At 33.8% G+C, this 20,929-nt stretch overlaps 1 protein-coding gene and 1 pseudogene across 2 annotated transcripts in view; one reads left to right on the top strand and one right to left on the bottom strand.

The window, feature by feature from the left end:
- The window catches only part of MUC19 (mucin 19, oligomeric), a 130,393-nt gene that overhangs the window by 20,433 nt on the left and 89,031 nt on the right, over positions 1-20,929 (top strand). The window contains 16 exon segments of the mRNA XM_086404318.1: positions 1,648-1,698; positions 2,707-2,766; positions 3,434-3,662; positions 4,381-4,498; positions 4,939-4,999; positions 5,212-5,309; positions 8,099-8,309; positions 8,989-9,111; positions 9,504-9,627; positions 12,827-12,962; positions 14,172-14,264; positions 15,140-15,224; positions 15,405-15,542; positions 17,359-17,508; positions 19,415-19,509; positions 19,922-20,048. Coding sequence (XP_086260444.1) covers positions 1,648-1,698; positions 2,707-2,766; positions 3,434-3,662; positions 4,381-4,498; positions 4,939-4,999; positions 5,212-5,309; positions 8,099-8,309; positions 8,989-9,111; positions 9,504-9,627; positions 12,827-12,962; positions 14,172-14,264; positions 15,140-15,224; positions 15,405-15,542; positions 17,359-17,508; positions 19,415-19,509; positions 19,922-20,048 — 1,899 coding nt within the window.
- Positions 10,153-11,455, bottom strand: LOC147371802 (heterogeneous nuclear ribonucleoprotein A1 pseudogene; annotated as a pseudogene). Its single transcript, XR_015163765.1, has one exon. The product of XR_015163765.1 is annotated as a heterogeneous nuclear ribonucleoprotein A1 pseudogene (transcript).

Raw genomic sequence — 20,929 nt, 5'->3', positions numbered from 1 at the left:
GTTAGTGGTACAGGTACCTGTGATGCTGGAAAAGATGTTATTGGATCTGGTTCCCCTGACTTGAGAATTGAGGTTTATTTCTGTTAATTAAAAAGGCAGGATTCTAACGTAAATTATAAAAAAAAAATAGTGAAAATCGTAACTTTTCTTAATAAAATATAAAAAGCAATGCAAAGTCCTAAAATGATGAAATATCTTTAGATGATATCAGATGAAAGTAATTTAATATGTTGGTCTAGAAGGTGGAACTAGTTTTGTGGTTATGAATATATTGGTGTGCGATAGTTTTTGTTGCCTTTATGTGAAACTGATTTGGAGTTGCATAAGTGGAAGAGTGGCAGTTGATTTGTTGGGCTTGAACTTTGTATTTTGCATCTGGCCTTGATGGCTAAAGTATTTTTTAACAGGTCCATTCCTGAGAAAAGTAAATAAGATCCATCCTTTTTGAAAATCTCATAAAATTTATTATTTCCACTTAATGGAAACATGAGATTCAATAGTATTGAAATTTGTGTTGCATATTGTTAAAGTAACACTTAATATGCTATGGGAACTATTTTGATGAAGTTAGCAGTGAGCATCTGAAAAATACAATTCATACTTAGAACTCAAATTTAAGGTTAATACCTTTTTAAAAAATAAAATATAATTAGCAAAAAATATAGTGTGGTGTAGTAATGGTTGGCCTCAGTTAGAGCCAACTATTAATGAATTTGATCATACAGAAATAATAATTTTATTTTGGGTTGTTCTTAATCTTTGGACACACATTTTGGGGTCAAAACTTCAGTGAAACTCAGATATTTGAATTTTTCATTCTTTATTGTCACTGATTTTGCTTAAGTACAGTTGATACAAATGGTTAAAGAGACACTGAAATTCTGAACCCCAGACCTGCTGCCATTAGCCTAGGTATTCAAATTTATTAGGTTTTGTTCCTGAGCAATGTACTAAGAGGTAATTATCTCTTATCTTTCTATTGTGGAGTGGTTGCCCATTTGACATTTTTCTGCTATTTGGATGTCAGTTTTCAACTGCTTTCAATTTTCCAAATTAGGTGACAGACTTTTATTAATTAATAGTCTCCCAAGTAGCATATCTAATGCTAGTAAATCTAGTGCTTTTGAAATGGCAGGTTCTGGATCTCTTGACATTAATGTCTCTTGACATTAGACATCTTGAGATTGAACATCTCAGCTCATCTAGATTAGTAATTTTAATACTTCCAGTTTCTATGAATGCTGAATCCTTTATGCACTTGACATTTTGAAATGGTACCTAGATTTCCCAAGTGTGAAAGAATTCACAGTGAGAGTAAGTTTGGTTGAAACTGGAAAAGCAGACTTGGAACTCTGTCTATACAACCCTTTTCTCTTTACCTGAACAAGCTTTAAGCAACTGATCTGGAATAAATTAATTTGGTATCAGTTCATTTATTAGTGAGGCTTATAATTTTGTTACTCCAGTAGGTTGTTAAGCTGATAAAAATGTTTTTCTTATATAGCATCATGTGGCTCTAAGTCTGCTATCATCACCATTGATGAATTTAGATCTTTGATATATATATATCAGATCTTAAAATATACTTTTCATATTTTACCAAATAAAATTACAACAGAAATGGCCTAATCATTTTGTATTAATTAGGTATCACAAGTTCATCTGACTACAGTACATCTGGACCACTCAGCACTCCAGGTAGTTTGATTTTTAATGTTCAGTTTTTAAAATGTATTTATAAGATGCTCTCTTGATTATTGATTTGCTGGAACTTGATATTATTAAATGTTTCTCATGCAATATTGAACTTCTAAGTGCTTATTCTCTTTGAATACCATAATTTAGATGACCAATTGGATCTTTGAAACAAGTTTTGAATAAGAAACATTCAATTTTATCTTAACAGATCCTAAATAAAACAATACAACCTCCCATTTATCATTTTAGATATAGTATTTAAAGGTTTATTTTATAAATAAACTCAGAATTTAATCTATTTTCACCTAACTTGGGTTAGACAGCCTGTAATAAAGAGAAGTGGCCTCAAGATATACAATAAGTGGTATTGTGAAAAATATTTTAAAATTCTATCAAAGTGTTCACTTTTTAAAATTGTTGCTATATTATGTTGCTTGCTTTTAGACCTTGCTCTAAGATTTCATGTGTTTACTTGGTCACATATAAAAGAGTCAGTGCATTGGAAATAAAGGATTATGGGAAACCAAGTTTCAAGGTTATGAATTTTTCCCTTTGATCAGGATAATTGATTTTTTAATATATGGATAATTGAGTTACTAGTATTAGACAGTAGACTGGTTTAATAAATCTATCTTGGACCTGTTTGGGTAGTATCTTCCAATAAAAATAGGCCACTAAGTTCTACTTTTGAAGTTTAAAAAATAATTCTGTAAGGGATGCAGCATACGTTATTAACTGTCCATGACCCAAAATGAATAAACTGTTAATGATGTCTGAACATACTGTAGCTGATTGCTCCAAGAAAAAATATGGGCTTCGTAGATAACCATGCATATGACTTTGGCAAATCATAGCATCACAAAATGAAAATATATATTTAGGATAAAAAACCCATTGGATAGTCTTCAATACCAATTTTTAAATTCCCACATAGAAGACCAAATATTCTATATATTTAAAGCCAATACATATTAGAAATTTAAGTAATCTATTTATTATATTGAATAGAGAAAGGATCCCATATTCCAGAAGCAACGCCAAAATACTCCGAAACAAATGCAATTATTGGTAAGTAATAGATTTATTTCTAATTTGTATATGTATTTATATGTCCATCAGCCACTACCTAATGAGGTTTCAAAGTAAAGAAAATTTGAAACTGGTTTAAAAAATTTTCCAGTCATCTATCTGTTTTATATACCCAGACACACCATACATACAGATAAACATACACACACACACATATATATACATACACATATATATGTATAGAAAGAATATACTTATTTACACTTATTTAATATTTTTTCACATTTTAATTAATTTAAAAAATTTTTAATTGTGATACATCCAATATTAATGGTAACCCACTCAGACAACATTAGAAAGATTATCTCTATAAAAAGCCAAACAAACAAACAAGCAGAACTCAGCCTCCCTCCATATATTCTCTCCCACAATAGAGACAATTTCCCTTTCCCACGGGGAAAAAATATGCTTTTCTTCTTTTGTTTTAGCAGGAATAGCCAACTTTGGGTATTTCCAAGAATTCAGGTATTACTTTTAACACATTTTGCAGTATGTAGGAAATAAAATTATAGATTTAAGATGGATGTGAGACTAGTACCTTTCAGTGAATTTTTTTCTTGGTACATAAACCCTTAAAAAATAAAAAATGGAAGCTACATTAATTGTTCTAAATAATAATGAATATTTGACCCTAAATATTTTGTAGGTGAAGCTTCTACTTGGGGCAAAGGAGCATATAAAGCTTTCAACGGCCGTGTTTTTTCCTTTGAGTCTTCATGCACATATACTTTCTGCCGTCACTGTGTTGAATCGGGAGGAGATTTCAATATTGAGATCAAACGAAACAATGATAGTGAGATTGAAAAAATAACAGTTATAATTGACAACAATGATGTCTCTATCTTTGGTGATATACTTTTAGTTAATGGTGAAAGGTAAATGTCATAGTGTTTTGAATAAAGTATGTAGAATATTTTGAAGTAACCTGATCAAAAAGGGGAGAAAAAGGTTGGGGAAGATACACTACTCTTTTCCTATTTTGGTGCTCATACTGACATTTAGAAAAAAATCTTGTTACATATGTAAGACTTCGCTGTATATGGGATTTATTCCTATAATAAGGTGGTTAAAAAAAAGAGTAGTTCTGTTGTTTGACTGTTTTGAGTCTAGATTTGGGGCAACATGCATATTCAACGAAACTAATAGAATATTTCAACTTTCATTTGTATGTTTAATGCTAAATAAAAATTTGAGGTTTAACAATACACTGAAACTTAGGCCATTATTTTTAGAAGTAGCAATTTATGTTTGGAAGGGATGACGTATTTGAATGCTTTTCAGGATAAGAAAATGAGATATGATAGGCTGCTTATGAACATTTCAAATTATTTAATCATTTTATTCTTATAACGAACCAGTTTCTTCTTGCTCATTTCTCCAGAGCCCCAAAGATTTATTCATTGTTTCTTAAAAGTCTTACCAAATTCAGAAAAATAGTCATTGTGTCCCTTCTGAAATGACTAGAAAAACCTTTAATATTTACCAGAAGTATTATTTATGATACTAAATATAGAAACATGAATTATCAGAAAAATTTTGATGTAATAATACTGTTATTATCTTTTATGTGTAACTGTATTTTATACTTTTCAGTGTGCAGATACCATATAACAATAAGTTGATTCATATTAAAAAATATGGAGAACATAATGTTCTGAATAGTCGTAGAGGAATCCTGTCTTTAATGTGGGACAAAAACAACAAACTCTCAGTAAGTCCACCTATGATTTTCTTATAGTCCTGTTCATTTTGTTCTTTACTTACAGTTATAAAAATAATATAATACAAGGAAAATAAGAGATAAGGTTTACTGAGAAATCTGTATGTATCAAGGACAGTACTAAGCATAATCTAATATTTAAAATACCTTGAAGTACATAATGTTAATAATCTTATTTTACAGTTAATAGGACTCAGGAAATTCAGGATAATAAAAGTTAAATAATCTAACCAAAGACACAGTCAGTAAGAGGTGAAGTCAGATCTTTGCAAATTCTAAATTCAGATGATTTAGAAAAGACTCTGTTGTATATTACTAAGTAACCAGCTTAGGTAAAATTGAACATGAAGAGGCTCTGTCTTTCCATTTGTTTAAATTTTGTCTTGAGATATTTTCAATATTTTATAAACATACATGTAATTTTTTTAAAGCTCACTCTTCACAAGCAATATCCAACTTGCGGTCTTTGTGGTAACTTCAACAGCACTCCAGGTAGGATCTCAATGCATTTGTCTAAGAAAATTCCCTCCCAAAAGGAAATTACAATTATTTGATTTTGGATAAATCTAAAGCTAACAATTTGCCTTTGTATAAAGAATGATTAATTGTTAAAATAAATGTTTATATTGTCAAGTCTATATTTATCTTGAAAATAATGCACATATATAATTATATCTTGAAGTTAACATTGCTTTCTTTTTAAGGAGATGATATCAATGAGCACATTGCAGATAGTAAAATTCCTGATGATTGTTCGAAAGCTGTTAGTAAAAGCTATGAAGTTTGTGAAGATGGAGTACAGGTAATAAATTTATATTTCATCTAATAGCAGACTTCAGCAATATTTCCTTTGGTTTCAGTTTAAATAGCCAAAATTCTCTTCTTAACACACAGACCTTATTAGAATTCTGCAACTGCTTCTTTACCAATGTCCATATGGTCTGTTTCTCAGCTTATAGTCTAGCTGTAGATGCTTAAATAAGTATTTTTTCCCTATAACATTATGATACTTACTATATATTAGTATAATAATTCTAATTTCCTTTGAACAGTGTTTTAGTTGGCCTATAAACTGACATGCTTCACCTCTCCATAATTATCTCAGTGGGGACTGGCTTGACTTTCACAGTTTAGAAATTCTGTAATGTGTTCCTAAGAACTACTTTTCTGCTCTTTCTCCCTTACTTTTGCCCCAGACAGCAAGTCTGAATTGTCATCTCCAGTATACTTTATCATCTTTCTGAAAAAGTTGCAGATCATTTTTTGACTACACCAATTGAAAATATTCATCATTTGCTTTTAATTTTCTGCACTTAACATGATTCTCTGAATGTTGAACTTGGTAGATTGCACTCATGTGATGACTGAAGGAATTTTCACATATACATATTTCAATCTAGAATAAAATTCTCAAGATCAAGATATGCATGCACTGTATAGGTAGAAGAAACATGTTTTATTGACAATGGATGTTGTATTTATAACACCTTGTCAGCTTCTATCAAAGCAAATTAAGCCATAATGTTGTATAAGATGATCTGCTATCTTACTTGTGAAGTGCTCCTTGATCTTTGCAGTTAGAATTACTTCCTCTTTTCTCTTTTACCCAATGCTGATCGTTAGAATTTATGATCTATAAAAATGCCTCATGCTTTTCTCACATGCTTCCTATGAGATTATGAGCTCTGTAGTAGTAGTATTACGTTTTACTGTTGTGGTAGTTGCACAGTGTGTGAGAACTTACTCCTGGTTGCTCAAATGTTTTAGCTGAATATGCTGCTGCTGCTGCTGCTAAGTTGCTTCAGTCGTGTCTGACTCTGTGCGACCCCAGAGACAGCAGCCCACCAGGCTCTCCCGTCCCTGGGATTCTCCAGGCAAGAACACTGGAGTGGGTTGCCATTTCTTTCTCCAATGCATGAAAGTGAAAAGTGAAAGTGAAGTCGTGCAGTCGTGTCCGACTCTTTGCGACCCCATGGACTGCAGCCTACCAGGCTCCTCTGTCCATGGGATTTTCCAGGCAAGAGTACTAGAGTGGGGTGCCATTGCCTTCTCTGGGATAAGTATATAAAGTTATATTAAAGACTATGTATGAGACATTGTGTTAAGCCTAGAGATTACAAAGTTCTAGTTTTTGCTCTAAAGGAGCCTGTTCAGTTCATTTCAGTTCAGTCGCTCAGTCATGTCTTACTTTTTGGGACCCCATGACATGCAGCACGCCAGGCCTCCCTGTCCATCACCAACTGCCAGAGTCTGCCCAAACCCATGTCCATTGAGTTGGTGATGCCATCTAACCATCTCATGCTCGGTCATCCCCTTCTCCTCCTGCGCTAAATCTTTCCCAGCATCAGGGTCTTTTCCAATGAGTCAGCTCTTTGCATCAGGTGGCCAAAGTATTGGAGTTTCAGCTTCAACATCAGTCCTTCCAATGAACACCCAGGATTGATCTCCTTTAGGATTGACTGGTTGGATCTCCTTACAGTCCAAGGGACTCTCAAGAGTCTTCTCCAACACCACAGTTCAAAAGCATCAATTCTTCAGAGCCCGTTACCTAGTGAGAAAGATACACAAAGAAGAATACTGAATTTGCCAAAAAGTTCATTTGGGTTTTTCTGTAACATCTTACAGAAAATCTCAAACAAACTTTTTAGCCAACCAAAGTTCGTAAAAAAAAAAGTCTTTGAGATTTCATTTCACTTAATTTTATACCTCACTTGAAGAATGTTATCAGTTGTCCTGGGGATTACTTGGTGGAAATTGTGTATTTGCTAGCTAGAAGGTAGGCTGTAGCCCATGGGGTCGCGAAGAGTCAGACTCGAATGAGCGACTTCACATTCACTTTTCACTTTCATGCATTGGAGAAGGAAATGGCAACCCACTCCGACGGGGGAGCCTGGTGGGCTGCTGTCTATGGGGTCGCAGAGTCGGACACGACTGAAGTGACTTAGCAGCAGCAGCAGCAGCTTTTGTATTTTTCTGAAAACAAACATAATTAAAATAGAAAACAGCTATGTGTTAATTAAAACATGTTAAAATTTGCAAAAAATTTTTTTAAAACTTTTTTGTTTGACAGTAATGTCTTTATTTCCTTAACCAACATGAGAACAAATATGCTGTTTCCAGAGGAGCTCACATGACCCCCACCAAGAAAGCCCAGAATCAGTCTATTTTATTTGTTTGCTCATCAAATATTATATAAGCAGACTGACAGCTAAAGGGCTAATACCCTTCTGTCTGTTGTGGTTTCAATCATCCATTATCCCTGTCTCTGGCATGGACAATCTTTTCTTTTCTCATATTTTCCATTTTCTTGAGTTCTGAACTTCATGTCACCTTTAGAGAAATTTTGGATGAAATTAGGTACAATTTTTAAGTCACTACATATTATCAGAGGTGAAATTTTCACTTAGCAGTCACTATAGGAACTGTAATAATTCAAAACTCCCCATTTCAAATCAGTGTTCAAGAACTTTCCCTTTCAAAGCTACAGGATATTGTACAAACACCCCCTCTCTGAGCTTATCTTTCCCTAAGTACTCCTTTTATTCCTCATTTTCCTGTTCCTTTAATAAAACTTCATGCTTTATTTTGCAGTACTGTAACAAAATTATTGGAACCTATTTTGAGAAATGTGGAAAGGTTAGCACTTTATCCAGTGACTACAAAATGATCTGTATTGACGAGTATTGCCAAAGTAGAGACAGAACATCCACGTGTGACACTTACTCAGAATTGTCCCGCCTCTGTGCCTCAGATGGTCCTGGCACCTTTGAATCCTGGAGAGATGATCCTGATGTGGTTTGTGGTAGGTTTTAAATGTATTGTAGACTCCAAATCAAGAAGATTCTATAGCATTTAAAGTTGAGCTGTGTCTCAAAGCAATTTTCTCAAATATCTGTAACTCCTGGGAGGAACCTCATGGGTGAAAGAAAGGTCTTGTCTCTGACATGTACTTGTGAAGAAATTGAGGTCCATTTTTGTGGAGTGACTTGTCATAAGTGCTTTGTGTTAATATATAATTAGAGACTTTATAGACTTTATAATTAGTAAAAGTCACTGGGAAAAATAAATAATTTTGTGAAACTCTGTTAAATCTCCATAAAAATAACTAGAAAGTTATCAAAAGTATGTTGACTGGTTAAGTATTTTCTTTCAGAAAATTAGAAAATCTAAATGAGTTTCATTAAATCTGAATATACTTTTCTTTTATACTTAGTACAATCTTGATAAGTTAAAATATAAATACAATATCAATGTCAAAGTAAGGCAAAATGATACTATGTAATATATATTTTCTTCAAATTAAATATTGTATCATAAAGTAATGCATAGGAAATTGGCATAACTTACTGAGTATCTTTAAAAATTGACCTATATCTTGAAATTTAGACTCCTACTCTAAAAGATACTCATTAGAATGTTATATATTTATCACATTTATTTTCCTCTGATTTCTATGTATTCATATTTCTATATTTCTCCAGAAAAACCTATTTGCCCAGAAAAACATATCTACAAAGAATGTGGTCCCTCAAATCCTGCAACTTGTTCTAATGTGGCTCCTTTTCAAGACACTGAATGTGTGAGTGGCTGCACCTGCCCAGAAGGTAAAACATTTGAAAATGAAGTTACACAGTCAAAATGAGATCTTGTTTCTAACAAGATATTTATTGAATAAATTATCACCTATTCATAATCGATCCTTCTAACATACAGGAAGGGAGGGGTAGAGATATTTTTAAAGTTAATGTACATTTCTATCTGTATAATACTACACAGATGATCTCCTAGTCCTATGCTGGGCTCAATAGGACTACTCTGTGGCTCTTAAAGTTATCTATACCCTTGCCAGTTTTCAAATTTTTTAAATAGAAATGATAATTTTAAGTGTATGTTTACACTTGAAAGAACAACCTCAAAAGTGATTTCTCAATACATTGCTTGAGAATTTACTGATGTTAGTATAGTGTTGAGATTAATCTTATATAATGTACTCTAGGTTATCTATTGGATGATATTGGAGAGAAAGGGAGATGTGTGTTGAAGTCTGACTGTCCCTGTGAGTCTAATGGAAAGGTATATCAGTCAGGAGAAGTCCGCGAAGGTTCCTGTGGTTCTCTGTGGTATGTGTGTGTCTTTTGTCTATATTTTATTGATAGTGAAATAATATTAATGTATTAGCGTAACTTGAAATAATTCCCTAAATCCACACTTAAACTTTTCAGAAACAAAATTCAACCTCTTGGCATTTTCTGTGCTTATATTCTTGCATTTTTTTGAGGAATTTTTGTGTGTTTCATGTAAAATATATTAGATTTCTGTGTATCTTTAAAAGATAATGTTTTTTAGGAACTGAAATAATGTTTTGAATAGTAAACCAATTGGTGGTTGCAAAACAGAGGAAAGAATGATACAAAATTATGGTTATAATAATGAAACAATAATTATGCTAATTTTCAAGAATATTTTTAAAATATACAATTACAAACAACCCTTTTCAAATAATTTTTATATGAGGTTACATTGGTGAAGCTATATTTGATTGAGAGTGGATTTTAATGTGTCAAAGATAGTGTAGATTATTTCTCTTTTAGTTGAATAACTTGATTCTTACTTTTTTTTTTTTTTTAAAAGACATTTATTCAGCATCATGATCAGACTATTACATTTAGCAATCAACAGCATGGGTGCAAAAAAAAAAAAAAATCTACATTAAAACCCTTTGTTGGAATGCTTTACACTTTCCACAGAACAGAAACTAAAATAACCTGTTATACAATTAGTCACAAGTATAGTCCTCGAGTTTTTTGCCCATACACATGAGTATTGTCTAAAACATGTCTTCTTTGTAGCAGCTAGGCCCTGCCACCACTGTGCTTGGCTGAGTTCACACATCTGTTGTTACCTGTAGCTTCCCTGTCACTTTTCTGGCTCTCCTCTCCTGCTAAGCTTTGTTTCCTGGCAGTAATTAAAACCTTCTGCCACTGCCATAGCTACTGCTGCTGCTGGAGCCACCATAGCCACCTTGGTTTCGTGGTTTGGCAAAGTATTGGCCTCCACCATCATAGGGGCCAGAACTTCTGCCTCCAAAGTTTCCTCCTTTCATGGGTCCAAAATTTGAAGATTGATTGTTGTAATTGCCAAAATCATTGTAGCTTCCGCCACCTCCAAAATTGCTTCCGTCATTACCAAATCCATTATATCCATCCCCACTGCCACCATATCTGCCACCACCACGGCTGCCACCAAAGTCACCTCAACCACTGAAGTTTCCTCCACGACCAAAGTTGTCATTCCCACCAAAACCACCTCCACAACCGCCACCAAAGTTTCCAGAACCACTTCAACCTCTCTGGCTGGATGAAGCATTAGCCATCTCTTGCTTAGACAGGGCTTTTCTCACTTCACAGTTGTGGCCATTCACAGTGTGGTATTTCTGAATGACAATCTTGTCTACAGAGTCATGGTCATCAAAGGTTACAAAAGCAAAGCCTCTCTTTTTGCCACTGCCTCGGTCAGTCATGATTTCAATTACTTCAATTTTCCCGTACTGTTCAAAATAATCTCTCAGGTGATGTTCTTCAGTGTCTTCTTTAATGCCACCAACAAAAATCTTTATCACAGTTAAGTGGGCACCAGGTCTTTGAGAATCTTCTCTTGAGACGGCCCTCTTTGGTTCCACAACTCTTCCGTCCACCTTGTGTGGCCTTGCATTCATGGCCACATCCACCTCCTCCACCGTGGTGTATGTGACAAACCCGAAGCCTCTGGAGTGCTTGGTGTTTGGATCCCTCATTACCACAGTCTGTGAGCGTTCCCCATTTCTCAAAATGGCTCCTCAGACTCTCATCGGTTGTTTCAAAGCTCAATCCTCAGATAAAGAGCTTCCGCAGCTGTTTGGGCTCTTTGGGAGACTCTGATTTAGACATGACGGCAGTGGAGGCAGGGAAGACTTCACCGATGCTTTCTCGGCGGCATCCACGGGCAGAAAGAAAGCGATTCTTACTTTTAAGTTCAGGAACAAAACGCTGACCAGAGAGCTTTCCCTATCCTTCATTATGATTTTTCTCTGGAACTCAAAATACCTGCAGGAATTCAAGAGACTTTCTAGAAATGTACTTTGTCCTTGTGGGGGAATAATCTGACTCAATGAAAACTAATGTATCATTTTTACTGTAATATTTTCTCGGTAAATAGGCAATGTACTGTTAGTCTGATAATAATATATTAATAATGATTATGGAAAACAAGAACTATAATTTATTGAATGTGTATAGCTTTGCTGTTCAAGAGAAATATAATGTGAGTCACAAATATGATCTGCATATGTAATTTAACATTTTCAGTTGATTATTTTTAAAAAGCAAAAAGAAACAAACAAATGGAATTAATTATATTCATGTACTTTACATATGGGCTTCCCCTGTGGCTCAGTTTTAAAGAACCCATCTGCCAATGTAGGAGACGCAGGTTTGATCTCTGGGTCAGGAAGAGTCCCTGGAGAAGGAAACTACAATCCAGCCTAGTATACTTTCCTGGGAAATCCCATGGACAGACAAGCCTGGCGGGCTACAGTCCACGAGGCTGCAAAACAGTCAGACATGACTTAGCAACTAAACAACACAACTTTACGTATGCAAATATTAATATTATCATTTCAGAATAAAATTATTATGAAATGTTGAGAGAATTTACCATCATTTTCAGTGTTAATTTTTAGAAGTCTACGTGTAGTTTACATTTACAGAAGATCTCATTCTGTCCTGACAAGCCACATTTCACATAATCAATAGCTATATGTCTCTTTATGACTTCCCTGGTATCTCAGATAGTAGAGAATCTGTCTGCAATGTGGAAGACCACATTATACTGGGCAGAGCAAGCGGAAGTTATTATTTTGTTCAATGGAATTAGAGCTTCCTGGTGACTCAGTGATAAAGAACCTCCTGCAGTGCAGGAGGTGTGGAGACATGGATTCAATCCTTGGGTTACAAAGATCTCCTGAAGAAGGAAATAGCAACCCACTCCAATAATCTTGCCTGGAAAAATCCCGTGGATAGAGAAGCCTGGCAGGCTACAGTCCATGGGGTCACAAAGAGTCAAACATGACTGAGAGACTAAAAAATAGTACAAAACAAATTACTAGGATACCATCGTCTGAAAGACATTTTATCAAGGCTGAGATGTTGGAAGGGGAATGAAGATGGTGTAATAAAACTTAACTAGATGTCTTAGTTTAAGTTGTGATTTTTTTTTTTTTATGTTGTACTATTTATCATAAAGAAAATGTAATTGATTTTCATGACCATTGCATTTTAACAGCACATGCCAAGAAGCAAAGTGGTCGTGCACTAAAACATTATGCCCTGGAAGATGTAAGATAGAAGGAAGTTTGATTACCACCTTTGATGGCGTTAAATACAACCATCCTGGAAACTGTCACTTTTTGGCCATCCATGTATGTAATAGTCTGCAACACTTGAGAAAACTGATATAGACACCAAGCTTTTTCTTCTAGTTTAAAACACAATCTTCATCTCTATTTACTATTTAAAAAAAACAAACAACCATTCAATCATTGGTTGTGTATTTCAGTATCCGCTTTGTGTCACATGTTGACATTGACAATCGTTATTACCCATGTTCCTTAGAAATTCTTTGCTAAAACTAAAATAATCAAAATCTTTATTACTATTAATTTTCTAAATATATCAGGAAAAGATTTCCTTTTCTACTTTTCTGTGTATGTGTTCACCAGTGCTTCAAATGAAACTAACTTTTACATTCCATAAAGTATTTTTCTCTTTTTTCATTATTCCTTTACATTTATTTTTAGTTTCATAATAATATTTAGTTTTATAACAGTATGATAGAGGTTATCCTTACATTTAAACTCTTTTCAGTATTAAAATTTTAAATAATCTAAATTTCAATAAAAGACAGATTCCATTTTGTAGGTTGTGCCTTTAACTGGCATGAGAATAAGCAATTTTACTTAATCTTCCTGGTCAGGAACAAAGATGAGTAGAATTTGTGACTCCTGAAGTGAGAGATGGGGACTGGTGTCTGAAAAATGTCGTTACTGTTATTAAAAGTTAGTTTTCCAAATCTCCTTTCCTTTTTTGCATACTCTTCATATAATCCATGAGGATAGGGGATGGGCAAAGTGAGAGGGAAATACACAAAAATATATAGAATATTTGCTTTATATAGATTAGAGATTCCTAAATCTTGAAATAAGAACTGGAAGTCAATATTTGACATGACTTATATTATGGGTTTATAAATTAAATGCTTCTCTCCTTGGATTTAAGTTAATATCATGGACTTTCCAGAGAATAAACAAGCTGTGTTATCTCAATTCCCATAGAGACAAGACGAAAAGTAAAGCTTAAAGAAAAAAAAAAGGTTAATGAGAGAATCCACCAATCATAGACTATTTAGATAGTCTATATTTATGCAAAATACTTGGACCATCTGTAAAACTCTTGGCCAATCCTAGACTGTCCCATGGACTGAACTAGATTTCTAGTTTCAAAGCAGAGTGGTTGAATGTAAGCCTTTTGCATATTAAAAATGAAAATATGCTTTATGAATGAATCACATAGTAATAGCATATATTCAATGACATTTTAATAAACATTTAATAAATGTATTTTTTTAACAGGATAAAGATTGGTCTATTAGTGTTGAGCTTCGTCCATGTCCAAGTGGTCAGTCAGGAACATGCTTAAATAGTGTTACACTCCTCTTGAATTCGGTAAGTTATCAGCTTCCTAAAGCAAACTTGAGTCAATTACTCTACAAATTCAGAATTTTGGGGGTTGAAAAAGAGAGGCTTTACTATGAAATTAAAACCATAAATGAGATTGATAAAGTCTCTGGAAGACCTGTATAGTTCTAAGGATCCTTGAAAGAAAGTGAAAGTGAAAGTGAAATCGCTCAGTCCTGTCCGTGTCCGAGTCTTTGCGACCCCATGGACTGTAACCTACCAGGCTCCTCTGTCCATGGGATTCTCCAGGCAAGAATACTGGAGTGGTATTCTTTCCTTCTTCATTTCCTTCTTCAGGGGACTGAACCCGACCCAGGGATTGAACCCGGGTTTCCCACCTTGCAGGCAGACACTTTAACCTCTGAACCACCAGGGAAGCCCTCTAAGGATCCTTACGAATATTGAAATTAACATAGGCACATAACTAAGGTGCTAATTACAGGTCAACCTTTTCCACTTACTAGATTATTAAAATCTATGGCCCTTTTAAGAAGACAGTTATATTTGCTTAGAATTTCATGTATTTGGAACTACCATTTTAATTGGAGATGACCTACATAGGGAGGGAGAGTACCTAGCTTGATCTTTGCTACTTATAAGTGGGTTGACCTTTGGAAATTCAAGTTATCTTCTTGGGTCATAGTTTCCTCGTCTACAAATCAGGGCTGAAAAGTCCTTTATAATCCTCCTTTAAGAATTGATATAAGAAATGCTTTAAAAATGTTTACTATTTTAGACATTTATAAGTTAGTCTATTACAGTGAAGCTTTATGGGAAAAATTTTAGGTTCATTTATTAATATTATACTTAGATGTATTCATATTGAAAATTAATATGAACTAACAATATGCTTTAAATATTAGTCTGTTCAAGTTGACAAATACGTGTTCAACAGAGATGGAACAGTCACAAATGACAAGTTTGGAAATCTTGGTTATTATTATTCAGGTAAGTTTAATGATATCACTTAAAATATTATAAATGTAAAATGCATTACTTTATTCCATTTTTAACTATGTTATAAATGTTTCTGTTTTAAAAGATATATTCAGTATACAGGCATTTTAAGAAATAAAAACTGTTTAACATATTAATTATTGCTATTAATATAAATTATTACTTTAACAGACAAAATACAGATCTTCAATGCATCTTCCTCATACCTTCAAGCAGAAACATACTTTCATGGAAAAATGCAAATTCAAATCTTTCCTGTGATGCAATTGTATGTTTCTATGCCACCTAACCAATTCACAGATACTGTAGGTAAGTCCTATAGATATTTTTTACATTAATTTATTTGTTTTAATTGGAGGCTAATTACTTTACAATATTGTGGTGGTTTTTGCCATACATTGACATGAATCAGCCATGGGTGTACATGTGTTCCCCCATCCTGAACCCCTCTCCCACCTCCCTCCCTATCCCATCCCTCTGGGTTGTTCCAGTGCACTGGTTTTGAGTGCCCTATTTCATACATCAAACTTGGACTGGTCATCTATTTCACATATGGTAATATATACGTTTCAATGCTAATCTCTCAAATCATCCCACCGTTGCCTTCTCTCACAGAGTCCAAAAGTATGTTCTTTACATCTGTGTCTCTTTTGCTGTATTGCATATAGGGTCATCATTACCTTTCTAAATTCCATATATATCCGTTAATATACCGCATTGGTGTTTTCCTTTCTTACTTACTTCACTCTGTATAATGGGCTCCAGTTTCATCCACCTCATTAGAACTGACTAAAATGAGTTATTTTTAATAGCTGAGTAATATTCCATTGTGTATATGTACCACAGCTTTCTTACCCATTCATCTGCCGATGGACATCTAGGTTGCTTCCATGTCCTGGCTATTGTAAACTGTGCTGCAATGAACATTGGGATACACCTGTCTCTTTAAATTCTGGTTTTCTTGGTGTATATGCCCAGCAGTGGGCTTGTTGGGTCGTATGGCAGTTCTATCTCCAGTTTTTTAAGGAATTTCCACTGTTCTCCATATTGGCTGTACTAGTTTGCATTCCCACCAACAGTATAAGAGGGTTCTCTTTTCTCCACACCCTCTCCAGTATTTATTGTTTGTAGACTCTTTGATAGAAGCCATTCTGACTGGCATGAGATGATACCTCATAGATATGTTTTTATTTCCAAAGCACTAGTGTAACCATCTGTTGTAATTTTCAGTTGTCTCCATTAATAGTAGACTGTAAAACATTTTTACTTAATCTTTCCTTCCATATTTCAGTAAAATAACCTAACATACAGTATAGATAGCTTTATTTATTACAAAATCTATTTTCATAATGGTTTTCAATAATTTAAACATCTTAAGGTTTTTAAATTAAGGATTTATTGTGAGATTTGATAATATATGCTATATATAAATTTGCTAATATGTTACTAAAACTGATTTGTGGAAGAATAAATGAAAATATTATACATCTTTTGAAAATCCATTCCAACAAGTTGTATTACAACTTGTCTTTCTGTTCATAGATTATCTTTCTTTTACTGAGGTTTTCTGTTTTTCTGAGGTTTTCTATCACAGAAATCAGTTTTTACATACTGTCACAAATATCAAACAAAACAAAGAAAGCTTGGCAAATTCCACATTTACTCATTTAAAACCATCTAAGTTTTTGCAAGATACTTTTGCTTAACAAGTGAACATTTTTTACTTATTTATACATAGGCAAAAAAAAAAATGTAATTCAAGGGTCAGAATGGTCCAGAGAAGAAAAGCAGGTAGCTCTTAACATGATTCAACTCTTCACAATGAAACTAAAAATGTGTAGTCATAAACTTTCTACTTTAGGCATGCTTTCTAAAGCCTTGTCAAAGGAGGTTAAGTTACAGCAACAAACAGGAAGAAAACAATATTCATGTCAAATGGTGTTTCAGTGCTCCTGGAATTATAAATGGCAATATTAACCTGATGTGTCATGAAATTTTACTTAAATGTATAAAGACTAACCAAAACATACTCTCATGTGGCTCATACGTGGTTTGATTTGAGCAAAGAACTGAATATGAATCCAAAGGTGAGAAGATGCTAAAATTTGTTCTGTGCTTTCTACAGGACTCTGTGGTTCCCACAACAACAGAGCAGAGGATGATTTCATGTCAAGTCAGAACATATTAGAAAAGACATCTCAGGCATTTGCTAGCTCTTGGGAAATGATGCCTTGTCCTAAAGCTAGCACTGCTTCATGCATCAGTATAGAAAAAGGTAATGTTTATGAACCACAAACTCTGTAATTAGATATTTGTTATTGGAATTATAAATTTATTCTGGTAATAATATGAAACTACTAGATAATCTACTTTTTCAGCTAGTGTTTGTGAACTTTTTCAGCTTTAGAGGGAACAGTGGAGAAACAATTTGACTAGCTGATGGCACTCTTAGAAAACAAGCTTCTCATTTGGGAATGGAGGGAGGAAGAGACACTGTTGTCTTCTCTACCTATTCTTTTCCTCTGTATACAGTTTTCTCCATAGTTTTAAAATGATAGGGTTAGAGGAGACTTCACTCATCACTTTTTTTTATTATTTCTATTTTATATAGTTGTAGAAGGGATCATTTCTTTGAATAGCAACACTCACCCAAATTGTTGAGACACTTCGCGGTACAGCTGTAGTTACATCCAGTCTCCTAACCACTGCCATCATGTATATTAGTTATACCAACCCCCAAATAGAGATTTTAGTGGAAAAGCTGTACCCTTATATGATTCTGCTGACATTTTAGCTTACCAAGGACTTTCATACATATTATTGATAATTCAATTTATTTCTACAAAGAGTGGTGAAGGATGTGGATGAGGTTATTATTCCCATTCATGTAGATGGTGATATGGAGATTTAGATAGAGTGTTCTATATAAGGTGTAATCCAAGTGTTTTGAGTCCGAGTCTTTCTCTAAATGTTCCTCTAGTGTCATTGATTTTAACATATGCTTCATTTTATGTTGCTTCTTTCATAAATAATGGAATGCAATGGAAGGTAAGTTAAAATATATTATAATGAAATGTTATTTTGTTATTTCTTAATTAATCTGTTTACTTGAGACAAATATCTAATCAGTTTATAAACTACTAAAGTGACTTCTTTTGAAGTTTCATTTATTTGTTTTGATTTAAAAGATGAGTTGATAAATGCATTAACATCAGTATGGTAATGCACATTTCAAGGTTTTGTCATTATTTTATTTTGTTGGTGTTGCAATGAAAATAAAATGAGAATAGGTAAAAAAAAAGATATACATCTCATAAGAAACTAAGCCAATTTATGTTAAGCAGACTATATGTTAACACTTTTGAGAGAGATGTAAATAACTCTTTCAATTTTCAGTGTTTTAAATATAACTTAATAAAATAAAATACAGAAAATTAAACAATAATAAGATGTTAGTAATATTTACACAAAAGCATTGATACCTGGTTGCAAGTTTATCAGAATTTTAAGAATAATTGACCTCAATGTCCTTTTAATAGGTTCAGTCATTGTCCTTGATTGCTTCTTGGTGATGGTCACTTTTAAAAGTCAATCAGCAAATAGTTAAAAAACATTCTAGCAATGTTTGTGCTAGTCATGATCATCATCCTTAAGAATTTGCAAACCACCGAGCAAAACATTTTTAACTTAAATGGTTGTTTTGTGAATTCTATCTTCAATTAATTTAACAGGAGACTATTGATAAATCTGCCAAGTATCAGTTAAGCAGCTAAGTGAAATTATTGTATTTTAATTATTGATAATTGTTGTCATAGTTTATGACCTTCAGAAACACTGATTTGACCTTCTGAGGTGATAGCACCAACCTTTCATAATTTAACATAAATATGTACTTTAAAGTTACCCAAATAATCTGGTTCCCTTATTCATATTTTATATAGAAATTGCACTTTAGAAAAAGGTTAACTGATTTAATATAAAAGTCCAAAGCTAATAAAGATTTGTTTCTTATTATTATATCATGTTTTTTTTTGCATGATAAATTATAGCATAACACTTTAAAAACCAATTGTTCTAATAAAGACACAAAGCAGAGTATAGTTTTAAAAATCTACACTTTCTCTTTTAATTAAAAAATTATGGTATTTAATCTAGTGTTGGGTGCATTGATTTTCTTCCAGAACGATTTGCTGAAAGGCACTGTGGAATTCTTCTTGATTTGAGTGGTCCTTTTGCTTCTTGCCATTCAATTGTGGACCCTAAACCATATCATGAGGTATGTGAAGGTCTAACATTAACAGCCCTTTTTGAGAAATATTTTTATAATACTAAAAGAAGCATCAGATATTAAAAATGTTCAAATAATGGCCATTTTCAGTAGATTAACACATACATTTAAGTTTAAATTGGATTATATTACTTTATTCAATTGTTAGATATACCAACTCAAAAAAGAGGGACTAGAAAATAACCCCACATGAGGAAAATATTGAATAAGTTTCTCTAAGTTCTTGGAAAACTCAGTTAATATTTGATTTGCTAATTTGCATATTTTGAGACATAAAATAATTCCAAAAGTTTCAAGGACAAAATATTTTCCAGAAGAGGAGTGGTTATAAATTGATTTGTTATTCCAGTTTACCTGTTCCGAATATTTTCATAATATAAATTTGTTTCTTATTTTAAAGGAATGCAAAAAATACACTTGTACTTGTGAAAATAGCCAAGATTGCCTGTGTACAATTTTAGGCAACTATGTGAAAGCATGTGCTGAGAAGGAAACTTCCATGGTAGGATGGAGAGCTGGGCTATGTGGTAAGCAAAATAGAGGCTTTAGATTACTTTCTTCTCAGTTTTACAACAGGTGTGTGTGTGTGTGTGTGTGTGTGTGTGTTTAGTGTAGTTTGTTGCTGTTGTTCAGTTGCTCAGCTGTGTCTGACCCTTTGCAACCGACCTCATGGACTGCAGCATGCCAGTCTTCTCTGTCCTTCACAATCTCCTGGATCTTGCTCAAACTCATGTCCATTGAATTGGTGATGACATCCAACCATCTTATCCTCTGTGGTGCCCTTCTCCTCCCACCTTCATTCTTTCCCAGCATCAGAGTCTTTTCCAATGAGTAAACTCTTCACATGAGGTGGCCAAAGTATTGGAGCTTCAGCTTCAGCATCAGTCTTTCCAATGAATACCCAGGACTCATCTCCTTGAGAATGGACTGATTGGATCTCCTTGCAGTCAAGGGGACTCTCAAGAGTCTTCTCCAACACCACAGTTCAAAAGCATCAATTCTTCAGCACTCAGCTTTCTTCACAGTCCAACTCTCACATCCATACATGACCACTGGAAAAACCATAGCCTTGACTAGATGGACCTTTGTTGGCAAAGTTATGTCTCTGCTTTTGAATATGCTATCTAGGTTGGTCATAACTTTCCTTCCAGGAGTAAGCATCTTTTAATCTCATGGCTGCAATCACCATCTGCAGTGATTTTGGAGCCCCCAAAAATAAAGTCTGATGCTGTTTCCACTGTTTTCCCATCTATTTCCCATTAAGTGATGGGACCAGATGCCATGATCTTCGTTTTCTGAATGTTGAGCTTTAAGCCAACTTTTTCACTCTCCTCTCACTTTCATCAAGAGGCTTTTTAGTTCCTCTTTACTTTCTGCCATAAGGGTGGTGTCATCTGCATATCTGAGG

The sequence above is a fragment of the Bos grunniens genome, chromosome 5, assembly GCF_055505025.1.
Source record: "Bos grunniens cultivar Pamir isolate PY7600 chromosome 5, Bosgru_T2T1.0, whole genome shotgun sequence".
Classification (NCBI taxonomy): Eukaryota; Metazoa; Chordata; class Mammalia; order Artiodactyla; family Bovidae; genus Bos; species Bos grunniens.
This window is presented reverse-complemented; position numbering and strand designations above follow the sequence as displayed.